The sequence below is a fragment of the Paroedura picta genome, chromosome 10 (genome assembly GCF_049243985.1).
Source record: "Paroedura picta isolate Pp20150507F chromosome 10, Ppicta_v3.0, whole genome shotgun sequence".
In the NCBI taxonomy this organism is placed as follows: Eukaryota; Metazoa; Chordata; class Lepidosauria; order Squamata; family Gekkonidae; genus Paroedura; species Paroedura picta.
The window spans coordinates 63,549,146-63,565,973 of record NC_135378.1 but is presented as its reverse complement, the minus strand read 5'-3'; the positions used below and the strand labels follow the sequence as shown (position 1 = coordinate 63,565,973).

The following is a 16,828-nucleotide window of genomic DNA, read 5'->3' as shown; positions in this document are numbered from 1 at the left end:
GGTTTGATTCCCCACATCTCCATGTGAAGCTTTCTGGGTGTTCTTGGGTCAGTCACAGTTCTCTCAGGGCTCTCTCGCAGCTCACCAACCTCACAGGGTGACTGTTGCAGGGAGAGGAAGGGAAGGAGATTGCAAGCTGCTTTGAGACTCCTGAGAGTACAAAAACCCCGGCTTTTAGAAGCAACTGCCCCCCCCCCTTCATCCTAACTGCTTCACTGGCATAACTTCATCATCACCATCATTTTTTCCTAATTTCTTTTTATTTAATATTCAAGAAAAAAGAAGAAGAAAGAGAAAAAGGAGGGGAAGAAAGAACAAAGGGCGGGAGGCATGCCCTTCATCTGTGAGACCCTGCTCTCTCACCTGTGTGATTCATCATCTCCTGCAACACCTTCCCTCTGTATCGTCACACCCGCTGGCTGTCCACCACAGAGTGAGAGCATGGAATGCTGAGGCCGGCTCACTGTGTTTTGTCAGGGATCAAAATGCAGTCATATCATACAATGGGAGGAAAGCAGCCCCCGGCAATCCTTGCTCTTCCAAAGTGAGAGCCAGATGCACACGAGATAAAAAACGACAAAAGACCAGGCAACTATTGGACAGTTTTAATCACCAAGTCTAATCACGGTGGGAATCCATTCTCACTGGGACACTGGACACTGCAGTGTGTGCTTGTGTGTGTGTGTGTGTGTGCTGGGGGGGGGGGTCGACACGCCACCAACCCATTTCTCTTTTCCTTTTCTACTTTCTTTGGATTGTGAGGATAGGAAACGTGCAGTGATTAAAGCTTCACAAGTCTGGGACCATTTACAAAAGTAAACTCTCTGTCTTAAGTCATTGCTGGGAGATTTACAAGTCTTTCCTCCGGTGTTTTGATTCAGCTGTCACAGGCAAATGCTCTTGGGTTTAAACATAACCTTTTGAGCCTCCTCTCTGTGCACTGCTCCGAGATTATTTTGCTTTGCCATGAAGGTGGGCTGAGCGGAGCAGACTGACGAAAGAGTGGGCTGTTCCCTCGATCTGGGAGAGCTCCCTCGCTCCCCGTCAATGACTGTGTTCCAGAGTGCACTGCACGGCAGAGGTGGCAGAAGCGAGTGGGCTGTTCTCTTTCCAGCACCGCCTGGCAGGGAAGTTCACTGCACATCCACAGTTTCAAGGATTCTGTGTTCGTTGCTTCTTCAGATGAATACTGCCTAAACTCTTCAGGACCAAAATGGGCACAGGGGATTATATCTGCATCACTATGACTGGAGGGTCACCTTGGGGTTTTAGACTGCAAGGTGGCAAGGAAGAAAAGCAGCCTTTACAGATTGCCAAGGTAGGACAATAAGGAAATGTCTTCTTCCCCCAGTGTTTGGTGAAAAGGAAAGGAATGCTGTCCCTTTGGGGCAGCCTTTCCAATTTAAAATGTTTCCTGAAGGGTGTGTTCCAGCAAGCCTTTTCCAATTGTGTTTTAGCCGTACAAGTATATTTTAGCAAATAGATTTTAATATGAGAAGGATTACAGTCCTATGCTATGCACTGTTAATTCTAGACTGCTGAAATCAGCGGGCTTAGGCTGGAGTAACTCTGCACAGCACTGAACTGCAGATCTCTTAAACTTTCTTAACTTTTCCTTGCACACAAAGGCATCAGTCCTCTGAGATGCTGACTGCTTCCAACTCCTGTTGAACTTGTTGAATGGTGTTGAAAGACCTCCGTATGCGAAGGACAGGGTCTTAAACTAGCAAGCCCTCCTTTGATGAGAGAGTTGTGACACTTTTCCTCGAGGCTTGGCAAATGCATGTCTGCGTGAGAAAATATGTCGGCTGTTTCAGGGAATCTTGGAAAGTAGTACCACGAAGCTGTTGCTTAACAATCATCATGCCCACACAGTCTACAGTCGTCTTAAGGAGATGCTGGCTATGTCTTGGTATATGGTTCGTAGATTAATTGTTATCTGCATGATGAAATTTGACAAGTTGCTCAGAAATCTGCTGTATTGTCAAGGGAATCCTAGTTTCCAGCTTTAAAAGGCTTGTTCAAAAAGATATGTACTGATAAAGAACGGAGATCTCATTTAGCTGTCGACTGGGAGCAAATGTTCATTAGTTCCATGTAATTCCATTCTTGCTTGCAAAAGTCAAATTTAAATTAATAACTATAAATCGTTACATGTCAGCTTCAGAAATGTGCAGCCAAATCGTATGGCTGTTGACCCAGAAGACAGTCACTTGGCATTTCATAATAATATCAACACTTACTTGGAATAACACACATAGAAGTTATGAGTTACAGGAGTTTACAGGATCATGTGGCTTGTCTAAAAGTAAACCCGCTTGAATTCATTTAACTAACATTCATACGTTACAGTGTGTTTCTCATTTTTTTAAAAAAAGGAAAAAGAGAATAATGGGAAATATTATTTGACTCACAGTTTTAGGCAACATGAGTGACATTATTCCCAAATATTTAGGAACATGATACATTCTACTAGTTGGAAAGAATTCCAAGTGTACTTAAGATTTGTTCAAACATATTAGATCAGTTTGCTTTACAAACACAGCAAAATTGTTTCTTGCAAGTTGTTTTAAAATACCTAACTCCTTTTGGCAGGGGAATATTGCTTTTCATTTTTAACAACAACAACAAAAAAACCCCTCTGCCAGTTCAAAACAAGAAAAAGGCAATTGGCAGTTTATCAAACAGGGATACAAGTATCAAATGAATGTATCATGGTCAGTTATCATTAAAAACAATTGCTTTATACTGACAGATTTGTTTGGAGACCAAAAAAAAAAAAAGTCCCCCCTATGGCTTGGACATAACCCTTGCTTTGCAAAAGGCCAGTGGAATCCTGCCATCTAGTGAAACTTTGGGGGGAGGAAATAAAGAATGATTGCAATAAGAGGAGAATTGGAGATTCCTTAAAGACTAACAAATGTATTGTAGCACACACTTTCATAGGCTTAGGCTCACTTTATCAGATGCATGAAATTAATTCTCAGTTCCTTGCTTTAAAAAAAAGACATCTTAGTGTCTTAGAGGGGAAAACAGTCCTTGCAGAATGCAAAAGACATTGTGGTTTTGTCAATCTATAAAACTAAATCACTGTGGTTTGGGGCATTCAGCTCAGATCTCTGGGATACAATTTTATACAGGGTAAAGGTTTCGCAGTACATAGAGAAAGGCAGGGTACAAATGAATTAAATAAATAATTAATAACATTAGAACGTGTATTAATATATATTAGCAAAATTAATTTCCATATGCCAGATGTTGAAGATCCCATCTTTATACTTTCTACTTATAATAGCAAAGGAAATTCTGGATCAGATGGCTGGTTTGATCTAGCAAAGCTCTTTACACAATGAGCAAGCATTTTTCCCAATGGGGACCTAGAGTGGCTTTCATAATTCTCCTGGCCTCCATTTTATCATCACAACAACCCTGTGAGGTAGGTTAGGCTGAAAGAATGTGGAGGACTCAAGAGGAAAGGGAAGGCAAGTGTAAGCCGCGTTGAGCCTCCTTTGGGTAGAGAAAAGTAGCATATAAGAACCAACAACTCTTCTCCTTTTTCTTCTTCATCATTCAGTGAGCTCCCATGGCAAAAGTGGGGACTTGAACCTGGGACAAACACTGGCATACAAAAATAATGTATTCAAAGATTTTTTTCTTCTAACTCATGGGCATACTGTGAAACACTGATAATCTCAATTGAGATAAAGATGGTTCTCCAAAACAATTGTGGATACTTAGCCTCTGTTTGCTTCTATGAAGTATCTGTTCCAGAAGTCACATTCAAATAAAGGAAGCAATACAACAGTAGGATTAGGAAATTTATTCCCATAGATAACTGAATAAAAAATTCTTGGTTGGCTAGTAAAAATGAAGATGGTTCATTGGTTGAGTTCTTAATGGAATGCCATTGCTTCAGGCAATTCTATTTTTTTTCTGTTTCATGTTAATGAACACATCTTCCTGTAATATTATGACTTCTATACTTTTGCCTGAGCTGTTGAGATTGAGATTAAAAGTTTTATTCATTAATAACAGGATGCATAGAAAAATAGTTGATCTGGCACAACCCTTCTGAAAACAAATTCTATAATTGTCACAGGATCCCATTTTGTTAATCTGTCCCAGTATATTCTCACGCTTTCCATCTGTTGGCCTATGGGGGAAAGGAAAGCCTGCCAGCATAATTAGTTGTTAGAATTCCCCAAGAGATCTGGTGACTCAGCAAGATCTTCTGGACTTCCTGCACCGACATCCCGGCTGTTCTAAAGAATTCTGGGATTGCAGGCGTGCGTGGCCTTGAAAGCTTCTTGAAGCTGTCCAGTCTGTTTTTCTCTGCAGTCTTTTATCCAGGATATACGTGTTTACAATACTTTAATCTTGGGGTAACAGACACAGATTTTTCTTTAGCATTTAGTTTATGTAGAAGATAATCCATTGGTTGAAATAAAATGAAAGAGTATCAACCAGAGCCCACCAAGACCAAGAGTTCTCGATTAAGGTTAACACACGGGGTACGGTTTACATAATCGGTTATCCTGAAATATCAAAGATCGTGTCAACTGTACTCAGGACATTTGGTGAGTAAAGTTTTATGGAGAAATACTTTTGAGTGACACAATAAAGAGGCCAAGGTAATATGGCTGAAAGTTAAGAAACAAACTTCCATATCTTTTCGAAAGCACTGTTAAGTCATTATAACTGAATATGTCTCTGAAGATGACAAACACCTTCAGAGATAGGTCAATCAAACTATCATTAGCCCAAGGCTAATATAGTAACCCATGATAAACTGGAATCACATTTTTTGTCACAAGTATTCCCACTGCAACATGCATCTGAATATTTATAAATTTGCTTTTTAAAATTGCCACATAGGTCAATTTGACCTGAAATTTGACAAGTGCTTTGGGTATACTGGGAAGCAATAAAGGGAGAATACAAAATAAATGGCTAATGTTTTTGTTTAACATTTCCTGTTTGTATGTCTAAATCTTCCAACTGTATGTCCCATTCATTACTACCCTGAGATCTGTGAAATGATCATACAATATAAGTAAAGAAGTATTATTTGCAACGTACAGGATGAACTTTTGAACTTATTATTTTATAATGAAATCATGACATCTAGGCCAGGCCAAAAACTATCAGCAACTGCTTTTGTTAAGGAGCCTAAAGCTGTATTTGGAATAAGAAAAATGTGCATTTTGTGAAATTTCTTTTTGCAAACTTCCTGACATATCTAGTGTTTTCTGCTGGCAGTCCCTGAGTGGTCTGCTTCAACAGGTTGGGTACAAAGTACAGCAAGGAGAAAATTCCCCCACCTCCCTTTTTCTGCTGTGGTTCCTTGTGTTGAACCAAAAAGCCATTCCTGGGAATCAAGAATCCTGTGGCATGAACAGTTTGCAACACACTAGGGAAATTAATAAAGATTGGGAAATTCATGAAGATTTATGTCCCCTTGTAACAGAAGACCAAAGCTTAGTTTAGATCCAACCCAGTATTTTTTACACTTACATATTTGTAAGCTTTTTGTGTTGTTGTTGTTAGTTGCGAAGTCGGGTCCGACCCATCGCGACCCCATGGACAAGGTTCCTCCAGGCCTTCCTGTCCTCTACCATTCCCCAGAGTCCATTTAAGTTTACACTGACTGCTTCAGTGATCCATCCAGCCACCTCATTCTCTGTCATCCCCTTCTTCTTTTGCCCTCAATCGCTCCCAGTATTAGGCTCTTCTCCAGGGAGTCCTTCCTTCTCATGATGTTTTTGTGTACAGTTGCTTATTAAAGAAAATCAGAGAACATTTTAGAAATACCTATTATATTTCATCTCATAGGCCCATTAGCATATAGAGAATTTTATCATTCCCCATATCAACAATCCCCAAGGAACAACCCTCTTATTTCCGTCACACAGACGAGATCACAGCACAGCAATTACATTTGCTTCTCTGGAGACACAGCAGTGTGAAGCCTCACTGATGCCCATCCAGTGTAAACTGCCACTGATGCAGCTCTGCCAGCATAAGAACCAGAAATGGGCAGTGCCAGGGGCCTGCTGGGAGAAGAATGATGCTCAGTGATGCTATGCCATGTCCCTGGGACCAACACAATTTTACGTTCATGAGAACACTGGCATAATTGTAGGTAGTTTCACTGCGCTCAGTAGAAATGTGGTCCCATCACACCCACAAAGCCACAGCACATTAAGAAGACTGGCAACATCTGGAGCCCTTTAATCAGTTCTACTTAGAGCTGGAGAAACCACAGTCAGGTCGCTACCTTTCAGATGATACCCAGGGCTACGTCACTTTGGCCTCTAATCCCAACTGCAATTTTTCTCATATATGGGGGAATTTGGTGATGGGAACTGCAGTAAAAGAGCACTTTTTACAAAAAAAAAAAAAAGCACATTGCACAAACAGCCAACACATTGCTGTCACTGCTCTACTGAGACCCTGTGCAGGTATTCCATCTTGTCACCATCTTGTCACATAAAGTGATTACTCCGTCCTTCCAATTAGCAATGCAAAGATGAGGTTGCCAGACAGGCAAGTCAGAAAAGGGAACCCTATATCTGAAACACTGATTGCTGCAAACACCCTCCCCCCGCACACAACAACAACATTAACTTACTGTGGCTTAGCATGATATTAACCATGTTTCCTTCAACAGTTGCTGACAGTGTCTCCCCCATATTGGAACAATAGGGTAAATCTGCACACTGCAGAAAGAATGGTCGTGTGTGGGGGGTGAGAGATATGCTGACATAACATTGTAATTACATTAATGCATCTGTAGTGGAAAATCAGCATGTTCACTTTTCCTTTTGCTAAAAAGGTTGGTGCAGGCATGGTTTTGGGCATGCTTCAGGAAGCCTGTTTTATGATGTGCCTTTAAAGCTATTTTGTATAATTACTGCTATAATAGTTGTCCTTGGAACTCACTTGCAGATGAGCTCAACAATCAGCTTGTCCCAATGGACTTTTGAAGATAAGATAATTACCAGCTTTGTCTAATTAACAACCACCTTGCTAGACATGAGAGCTTGACCCTCTTGTTCGAGCAGGTCAAGTGATGTCAGAGTGGTAACACCTGAACATTGGTTCCTGATTGGACATTGAGACTGACCTGCCATCTGGCTACTAAGGCTCTAATTGGTTACCAGCTAAATTATTAAAACATTTTGATTGGGCCTTTGAGTGGGCTCCATGTGGGAGATCTCCATGCAATATTCTCTATTGCTTAAGTTCTTTGTGTTACCTCTTGTTGGTCTTACCTAAGGGGCTGGTCCTTTTGACTCTTGTCACATGATCTTCCTGGATGCCAAATACTTTGTTGGTCAGGCTTCTTGTGTTCTTGAATTCTTGACCTTCTGTTTGTGAGTATTGTAGAATAGCTAGACATATGCCACTTTTCTCTACCCAAAGGAGTACAGAAGTATTGAATACTTTATTTTTTCACTGACTAGTATAGTTTGTCTTGTGCACCTTAATAAGTATAATATATTTTTAAATATTTTGTCTAATTATTTAAGGTATTACAGGAAGCACTCACAAAAGTACTTTATGGGCCACAACTACCCAAAAGCTTTTGTTTGGGGTTTCTCTTCCCTGGATTGGGTTGAGACATCCTGCTTTATTTCCCTCAGCACTTGGGATAGACTCAGGAGGAAGTGTTCGGTTAGCCTGACTCCCGATTTTTAACTAATGAATTTTTGATACCCGAAAGTTGCTGGTACAAGGGGACAGAAGATCCTCCACCCTGGGACTGGCCTCTCAGGGAGATACTACAGCATCCACCCTGTGTAAGTGCTTGGCTTTCATGGGGAAAGTGGTTTATATTACTATACTATATTTGGAAATAACTCATTTTTTTTCTGTGAATTGGTCCCACAATTTGTCAAGCGCAGTATGTTTATAGTTCCATAGAAACAATCTAAGACACTTAGGAGAAATGAACCTTTTGTCTCTCCCATCCTGATTTATAACCTAGATTCACAAAACAGCTCTAATGAATTTAAAACTCCACAACTATTTATGATAAAGTTAGCTTTTACTTTTCATTGTAAACACTTCTGCTATTCTAACAATGACGTAGTCTTTACAAGTGGAGGGCTTGCAAGACTCAGAGGGGGAGATCCCATATTCCTTCAGTTGCTGAACCAATGAGGCTGCAGGCCCCAGCACCTAAAACTGAGCCCAGCAGTTAGCACCCGACGCTGCCCCTTGGCTTGGGGTGGCTGCCATCATCTTCTGTTATGATTGTAATTCCCCCCACTTCTGATTCAGGAAGTGTGGTGTAGCTGCAGAGTCTGCACAGTTGCTGCTGGGTACAGTACAACTCCAAAACTGTGCAGCCACCACTTTGCCCAGCATAGCTACCAGGCTGTACAGCTGCTGCCACTGGGCTGCATGACGTCTGGGCTGCACTGCCACTGGCAGGCCCAACATGATTCCCAGACTGCACCACTGCCAGTCCCAGCATAGGTCCCAGCCTCCTCCAATGAACATTGGAAGTAGGTGCATTCTCTGCTGTTACAGGAATTACTCCCCCACCCCCCACCTGATGTCAGATTTTTCTGAAAACCTGAGGGTCACTTAATTTTGCAGAAAAAATCTGTTTACGGTAAGTGTGGATTTACGTATCTGCAGATGGGAACCACACTTGGAAAACTTCCTGTTGTACCTCTTACACTCCGAACTAAGGATAGATTCAAGTGAGTAGCCGTGTTGGTCTGAAATAGCACAATAAAATCAAAGTCCAGTAGCACTTTTAAGGCTAAAGTTGGTCTTAAAATTTAAGACCAACAAAGACCAACCAGGGCATGAGCTTTCGAGTGCTTGCTGATGAAGACTGCTTGCACTCGAAAGCTCAGGCCCTGAATAATTTTTTGTTGGTCTTAAAGGTGCTACTGGACTCTGATTTTATTGTACTCCGAACTAAGGACCAGCAACAGAGCCTTTATCCCCATAGATATGTGAAATAAAATTGTATTGGGAAGTCTTACTGTGAAATAGAGTAAGAATGTTAAGGATTGGTGTTTGAGCTTCAGCTGTTGCTTTTGAGATTTGAAATTGTTTTATTATCTCTTTTATGGTCCGTGGTCTGCAGCAGCCTGCATCTCTGCTCTTTACTACAGCTGAAGATTACTGGTGAGGTTTACAGTGGCAGATGACAGCTGTTAATCATTAAGTTGTCACTGGAGTTTTGTTTTATAAAAGAAATACAATTAATGCCCAGCAGGGGCCCTGCAGTTATGCTTATGAGTGCCCCCCCACCCTCCAAGAAGCCCTCAGACTTTGGCATCTGCCCTATCTTGCTGACTGCTGATGCCAGTTCTGAGAAGCCTCTGCATTGATTGTACCTAGTGATGTAAAACCTGTTCCTGGAACTCTATTCCAGGCTGTCTGTTCATTAGCCTCAGATATGGCTTGAACCTGGAACCTAATGCATTTTAAGCTGTGCAGTTCCTCAGAATACTGCCTTGCTCTGTAGTCTTTCTTTCCGTAGTATACATAATTGGTTTTGACATCCTGACAGTGGAGGCTGCCAAATGCCATTATAATATCTGCAGTATGTGCAATGTAGGTGCTAGTCCTACCTTTCTTCTATTTGCTGCTTAGTCATTTGTCACTGATCAAAAAGGAACTTTGCCTTATTCCCAGATTTTGCCTTGGTGATATTCACAGTCCTTCCTCCTTTTTCCAGTTATAAGATGGCCCATACCTTGATATGGCTGAGCTGGCCATCTGGATCCATACCACAGTAACATCAAGACTAGACTACTATAATGCAATGTACAGTGGTCCCCATTAAAATCAACCCAGAAACTCCAACTGGTCCAGAACGCCATGACTTGGTTATAAGCAGGAGCTAAATTGAGCATGCATATGATTCCTACTTTGTAGATGCTCCATTGACTGTTCATTTGTTACAGAAATCAGTTTAAGGTGTTATCTATCACATACAAAGCTCTTAATGGCCTCTTATTTGTGGGGCCACTTCTCTCCTTATGTTCCACCATGACAACTTTGTTCATGTCAGCAGGAGCGTCTGCAGATGCCAACCTGCAAATGGGCAAAATCAACCGCTGTCTGTACATGTGTTTTCTCTGTTGTAGCGACTGCCTTGTGCTCCGTCTCTCTTGGTTGGCTGCAAACAATGCTGGACTGAACTATTTGGAAGGGCTTTTCTGTGCAGATAATAGGCTTGCACTATGCAAAATGGTTCACAAATTTACTTGGATCAATGATTAGGGACTGTGGCCTGTATTGCTGCTCTGGCATTTGTGGCTACCATCCCTGGCAAACCACTGCTCTTTGCGGGATTAGTGCTAGTGTGCTTTTTTTAAAAATCATTTTAATTTCAGGCTGGATTTTTAAAATGTGATTTTATCTAGGCCATTATTTTGGGAGGTTCAATACTGCTCTTGTATTTTGTTGGGCACAGTTTTCAGTTTGGCATTTTAGCACTGAAGAGCCTGCTCTTAAAAACATACCCTGATATTAAAGACAAAAGATTTTGGAGCCATTTTACCTACCGCATTCCTCCTTGCCCAAGGCAGCAGCAGCAACAGGGAAGAAGAGAGAGGAAGAAAGACCTAGCAAGCAGCTGCCTGGCAGCTCATCAGTCACTTAAATTTTGAAAGGACATTTTTTGTTCTATAGGAAGACCTGGCCTCCAAACTCACAAACCCAAGTTTTATGCGTTATCTGCCTTGTTTGCTCATTACCTGAAATGAGCCTTTCCCCTGAAATGTAATCTTCATAAATAAAACTCCAAACCATCATTTCATAATTAACAATAATGAATGACGACCAGCTTTGTATCTTTCTCCTCATCCCTAAAACTGAATTGCCGGTGGCTAAAATCACCCTGGAAAATTATGAAGAATACCTTCAGGCATTGAACCAAACAAGCAGTAATGCTAATGTAATGCTAATGATAGCCAGTAGAAGCATATTTTTATCCAAGAGGACTTGCATGCATGTGTGAGGAAATAAAATGATTTACATTTAATGATCTGAAAATGTGTATACAAGCAATAACAACCAAGCCAAGGTGACCCACAGTTGTTAGTACCCAATTCATATCTTTCTGATTCTGACAAATTAACCCAGCTGTTATCAAACACTGATTCCTATGACTCACGTAGGATGGCACTACGTGCTTTGGATGCCAGGAAGATGATGTTGACGAATTGTTTCCCGCCATCTCATGGCAGGTTACACAATAAACCCCCACAATACAATAAAACCCAATTAAAATTGTACAATTGAACAAGATGGTGGTGAAAATAATCAGATGTGAGCTAAGGTACTTTTAATGAGAGCCACCAATCTAAGATGCTGATCTTATATATCTTACTCCAACATGTTTTTTGCTGATTTTATATATAACGCTGAGAAATACTCTGTTACATTTTTATTGCTCTGGCTATATCCAATAAATATACCCAATAAATAAACCTAATACTGTTGCTGCTGAAGGTCATAATATAACTGCTATTGACTTCACTGTGATGTGGGCTCTCAATAGCTTCTTCACAGAATAATTTGACTTGAAAAGGGGTATAATTTCTGCTTCATTCAAGTAGGCTAATTCCCTCCTGCTTTGATAGGACCAGGATTGCCTCAAAAGACCATCTCTGGACTTTTTTGGGCCACATTGGGCTCATTCTGAAAAGAGCCAAAGATCCAAACCCCATGTCCCACATCCAGTATGTTATCTATTCTATCTGGTATGTAAGTACCATGTGAATGTCTAATATTTTAAAATGTCAGATTTTTTTTCTCCTTCAATGTGAAGGCCTAAAGGAAAGCCCACACATGCCAATATGGCTTGTACAGAACTTTTTGCTTACAGGAAGATGAAGCACTGTCCTCCTCCTGCTACATTGCACCTCAAATGGCACTTATTTACAAATGACACATTGTTAAGTTGGATAGCATGCTAGGAAGAAGTAGTAGCTGCAAGCAGTTTTATAGGCAGATTCCCAAGATGGTACATTGGGTAGTATTAGCCTGGAAGGAATGCTTTAGCCACTTTGACTGCCAAATAAGTAATAAAGAAATTTCACTTCAGTGCAGCAAGACAATTATAGGCAAAGCCATTACAGCCATAACTATGTCTTATGAGATACACAATTTCCAGCCATTGCAATAGATGGGCTGTTGTATAAGCTTGCAAGAAATATGAATTTTACAAAGCAACACATGGACTGTAGGGCACCCCAAGCAACCTCTGATTCACCTCAATGTTGACCCCTATGCCATATTTTTTGTAGAAATATGCTTTGGTACCTAATGTTAAATGTGATACCATGTTAATTGTACTCAATTAGACACATTTATTTATTTACCATGTTCATGTCTTTCCCAATGAGACTCCAGGCAGTGCTGAAGAAGAAAGGGCAGGGTGTGTCAAATAAAGGAGCTAGCTATTGGAAGTGGCACTAAATGTTAAACCCCACCACCACCACCATTCATATTACCTTTAAAATATGTTCTTCACACTGGGCTATTTTTTGTTTTACGCACACGTGATTTTTCCTAGTGCTGTTTTAAAACACCTGCCCTTGGTGCAAACAACTTAATGTGAGATTATTTGGTCAGAAGATACCAATGGCTATCTGACATGGATAGTTTATTAATATCTGAGGTTTTGAAATTTACGTTGCAGATAGCCTCTTGTACCTAGAGACTAGTCAAGTTTCTATCAATTTCAAAAAGTTTATTTAAGAGACAGAAAATGACATTTTGTATGGCTTCTGTCATTTTAGAAGCCCTTGTTGTATGTATGTATGAAGAAACAGCTATAATTTTCTATTATGTTAAGCAATTCAATAAGTTTGGTGTGTCTTGGTTGCCAGGACAGGAATGGTAACAAATCACATGGCTTATTTAGCCTAGTAATATCAGCTTGGAATGGATGGCTCCATTTAAATGTTAAACACAGTTGGTTTGTGATTTGAACCAACCTCAAATTGTTAAATTCAAGACAGTATTAAATTCTGGTTTAAAATACCAACCGCTGGAAAAGAAACAAATCTTAGCTTCTTAAGGCTCCAAATCCAGATGTCATGGAAAATTGTAGTTTGATCAAAGATCTCCTAAACCAGGGAAATTGTGCCAGGCACAAGTGGGAAGGCGGCAGGAATGTGGAAGTTTGAAGGCTGAGTGTGGCTCATTCACCTCTAAACAAATTATGGTTTATTCATGACATCAGCCTACATCCCACTTGAGCTGAAAGCCATGAAAGTAAATTCCGGAAGATGTCATTCAAATAGGGCTAATGGGCAGGATCTTCCTCAGTTCCTTCCCTGTCATCTGAAATGTTTGGTAAAGATTTAGTTAATACAATAAAGGCATTTTAAATCAGAGCAGTCTAGCTGAACTGAGAAAAAACTGCCTGAAAACCATTCTTGGAATGGTTTGCGGTTTGGATCCAGCATTGTCAATGACAATGTACATTGTCAATGTCTAAACCTGGTTAGTTAAACCTGAGAGCCAGCTTGGTGTGTAGTGATTAGGAGCATGGACTTCTAATCTGGTGAGCTGGGTTTGATTCTGCACTCCTCCACATGCATGCATTCTTCTTCCTCTTCCTCTTCTAAAATGAGGCTTGATGTTCAGTATGTTTATTTCTCTCTTGTTGAAGACCAGCTGACATAATTCATTGACCCAGTTGCAAGGCCATATGGATATTGTCTGAAAAGCAAGAATCATTTTGTGACAAATAGAATAGTAGAATCTGCAAGTAAGCCCATTCCAGTGTTTTAATAGAATCAAATGCACTTGATGATTTTAACTGTTTTAATTGTTAATGTTTGGGATGTGATGTTTGTAATGTTGTTGTAAACCACTCCGAACTGGCATCTGGGAGGGGCAGTCATACAAATCCAAACATAAACAAACAAACAAACAAATAATGCAAATAGGTGAGGAGAGGCAATATCCCTAACTGTCTCCAATGCTTAGTTGGTGGGGAAAAATATCTCAGATGAATAGTCAAGATTGGCACAACTGAGGATAAGCATATCAGTATTATGGAAGAATGTGTTCAACAATATACAATCTGAAACCAATATCCCCTATACAAAGTGGAGCTAAAGCAGATTCTTTAAAAACATCCAGGATATGGTTCATCCCCACCAGCTATACAGGAATTGGCACAGAGCTCAACTGAGCCTCTTTCTCTGAGTCTGCTCATTATGCTGGCCACTGTATGAATCAGAGCACCTATGCTTCCCTATATAGGGTTATTCAGCCATGACTGTTCTCTCCAAGGTCCTGACTGGAGCTGCTGGCTCACACACGTGGGAATGGATTGTACTTCTGACGATGGAAGCTTGGAGATATTACTATACTCGATAAATTAGAATAGTGGTTTCCGGGGATCATCACTTCTCTCACTATACTGTTGACTTTGAATATTATTCGTGGGATGATACTCATGAATAATCTATTTCAATCCATCTACTGACAATGAACCTGGATAAGACTAAAAGGTGGCTGTTATCTGATAATATAACTAAACTGGGATTATGAATTTTGCCTGTTGTAAATTGATATTCCATGCCCATGCACTGTGCAGTTTGGGTAATGTTAAGAAATGCTAATGTGATTCAAGATTTCACATAAAGGCAAATGTCTTTAGTTGCCCAGTTGTCTTTAGTTGTTATTTAATTGGTCTGTCTGGAGCCTTTCCATAGGGTTGCCAGACCCAGACTGGCAGCCAGAGAGAAATCAGATATCAGGCCTATGGCACGATATCACTTCCGTGGAAAACCCAGAAGTTACATCACACTTCTCTAGGAATTACCAAAATAGTTTCCAGTTCCTTGAGAGGCATTGCAGCCATCTTCTATTTTATTTTTCTTCTACTACCACTCATAGCAGAAACTGGCCTGCCCTCAATTAGGGCTCGCATACATTTGGCCATTGTAAAAGTATGGAAGAAATGGAAGCATGGAACATCAAGTTCAAATTCACTTAGTGAACAATCTTTTAAGCTTTTGTTGGCCAAAGATCCTTCTCGCTCCAGACTTTTAAACAACATTTTCTCATGTTATTCCATCCCAGATGACCTGTTAAACTCTTCAGGAGATAATAACCAATTCAGAGACTGGGTATTTATCTCAGATGCCTTGATTGATAGATCATTAATCCTGCAATCTAAAAGTTCACCCTGGTACAAATTATTCAAAACAAATCATTTGAGATCTTCCTATTTAGTCTATCTTTCAACTCATACTCTCAGAGTAGCTTTTACCTCCATGAGATTTCAAACAATGCCAACAGCTGTACTAAGTGGGCGATACCATAAAACACCAAAAGATCAATGCTTCTGTATTTGTGGAGTTTTAGTTCTGGAGGATCTCTGACATTACATTCTCACTTGCCCATTGTATACAGATCCTAGGGCCAAATTTCTTGCTGGCCTACTAGATGGGCTAAATGATAAATCTGACCAGGAAAAACTTGTGTTTTTGTTAGCAGATACTAATTCATTTGTTTCTAACAAAATGTCATTATTTGCCCTTGCAGCAAAGAAAATAAGGGCCAGGGTGGTGCTGCAGAGAGCAAGTACCTAGAGGAGCTATAGGATAGGTGGACATATGTAGTCTGGAAATGTTTTTATGATGTTAAGTGATTGTTGTCTGAGATTGCACATTCTTTTATTACTGATTTGAAATGTTTTAAATTCTTTTATATTTTCCTTTTGTATTATAATGGCCTATGGCTACATGCAATAAAATCTGACTTGACTACTACCATTCATAGTAGTGGAAGAAAACAGCCACTGGGGGTAGGGGACTGAAAACCCTATTGAGATGCTTGATTAGGCCACAGTTATCTATGTTCACATCACATTTAGGTTACACAGACTGCTACAGTTGGTCATTCAGGAGTGTTCAGTAGTACAAAGTGCAGCAGATAGTCTGATGATTGGCACACTCTAAGGAACATACTATGCTAGTTTTGAGAAAACTTTGCTGGCTGCTGATTCAGTTGTGGGACCAGTTCATATTGATGGTAATTACCTTTTAAGGCTTAAACTGTCTAAAACCAAGGTATTTCAAGGACTACATGCTTACATGCCATTCTGGCCTGCTGACTAATATCTCCAAAGTGAGGTGGGTGATCAAAAGAGAGATATCTAGTGTGGGACCTTCACGTTAGAATACCTGCTCATTCCCTTTATGCTGAATTGTCAGCACCAGGTAAAATGTAGTTTTTGTCTAAGTTATCCTTCATTAAGTGCAGTTTTGTTCGTGTACTCACCTTTGCCTCACCTTTATGGGGAAACATTTTTATTGATGCAACGCCAATTTTTAAATAGTCTTATGCTGTTGTTTGGAGCTTAATGGATTCTTAGTCAATCCTGCTCTTAGTTTGTAAAATAATTACTTTTTCTGGTTTTGCTGTTAAAATGTTAAGTTTTTTTTTTTGTTTACATTGTCAAAACAAAATGTATTTATCGATAAATTTATTTTATTGTTTTATATGTATGGTTAGTTGACTTAGAAATTAGGAAATGAGGGGGGGGGAGCTCCATGGATGGTTACAGCATTTGAGGATGGAATATCAAAGTGCATAATCTTGTGCTGATGCTGGAATGAATACCAGTGGTGGACTTCAGTGGCCTTTTGCTTGAATGATCATGGAATAACAGTAAACCAGGTAACTCTAGAAAAGAAATGTGGAGAGGTTGGCTGGTAAATGAGTCCCATGGGTTTCAGTTGTTCATGGGAACAAATGTGGCTAAAAGGATGATTTGACAAACAGACCTGCCTAATTCAGCTGTGGGGGAAATACAACAGATGAG

The 16,828-nt window shown here is 40.2% G+C and overlaps 1 protein-coding gene across 1 annotated transcript in view; it reads left to right on the top strand.

The window, feature by feature from the left end:
- Window positions 1-1,051: 1,051 nt before the first annotated feature.
- SYNPO2 (synaptopodin 2) overlaps window positions 1,052-16,828 on the top strand; it is a 105,458-nt gene continuing 89,681 nt past the window's right edge. Inside the window, exon 1 of the mRNA XM_077300451.1 lies at window positions 1,052-1,318. Coding sequence (XP_077156566.1) covers window positions 1,214-1,318 — 105 coding nt within the window. The 5' untranslated portion in view covers window positions 1,052-1,213. The remainder of the gene's footprint in view (window positions 1,319-16,828) is intronic.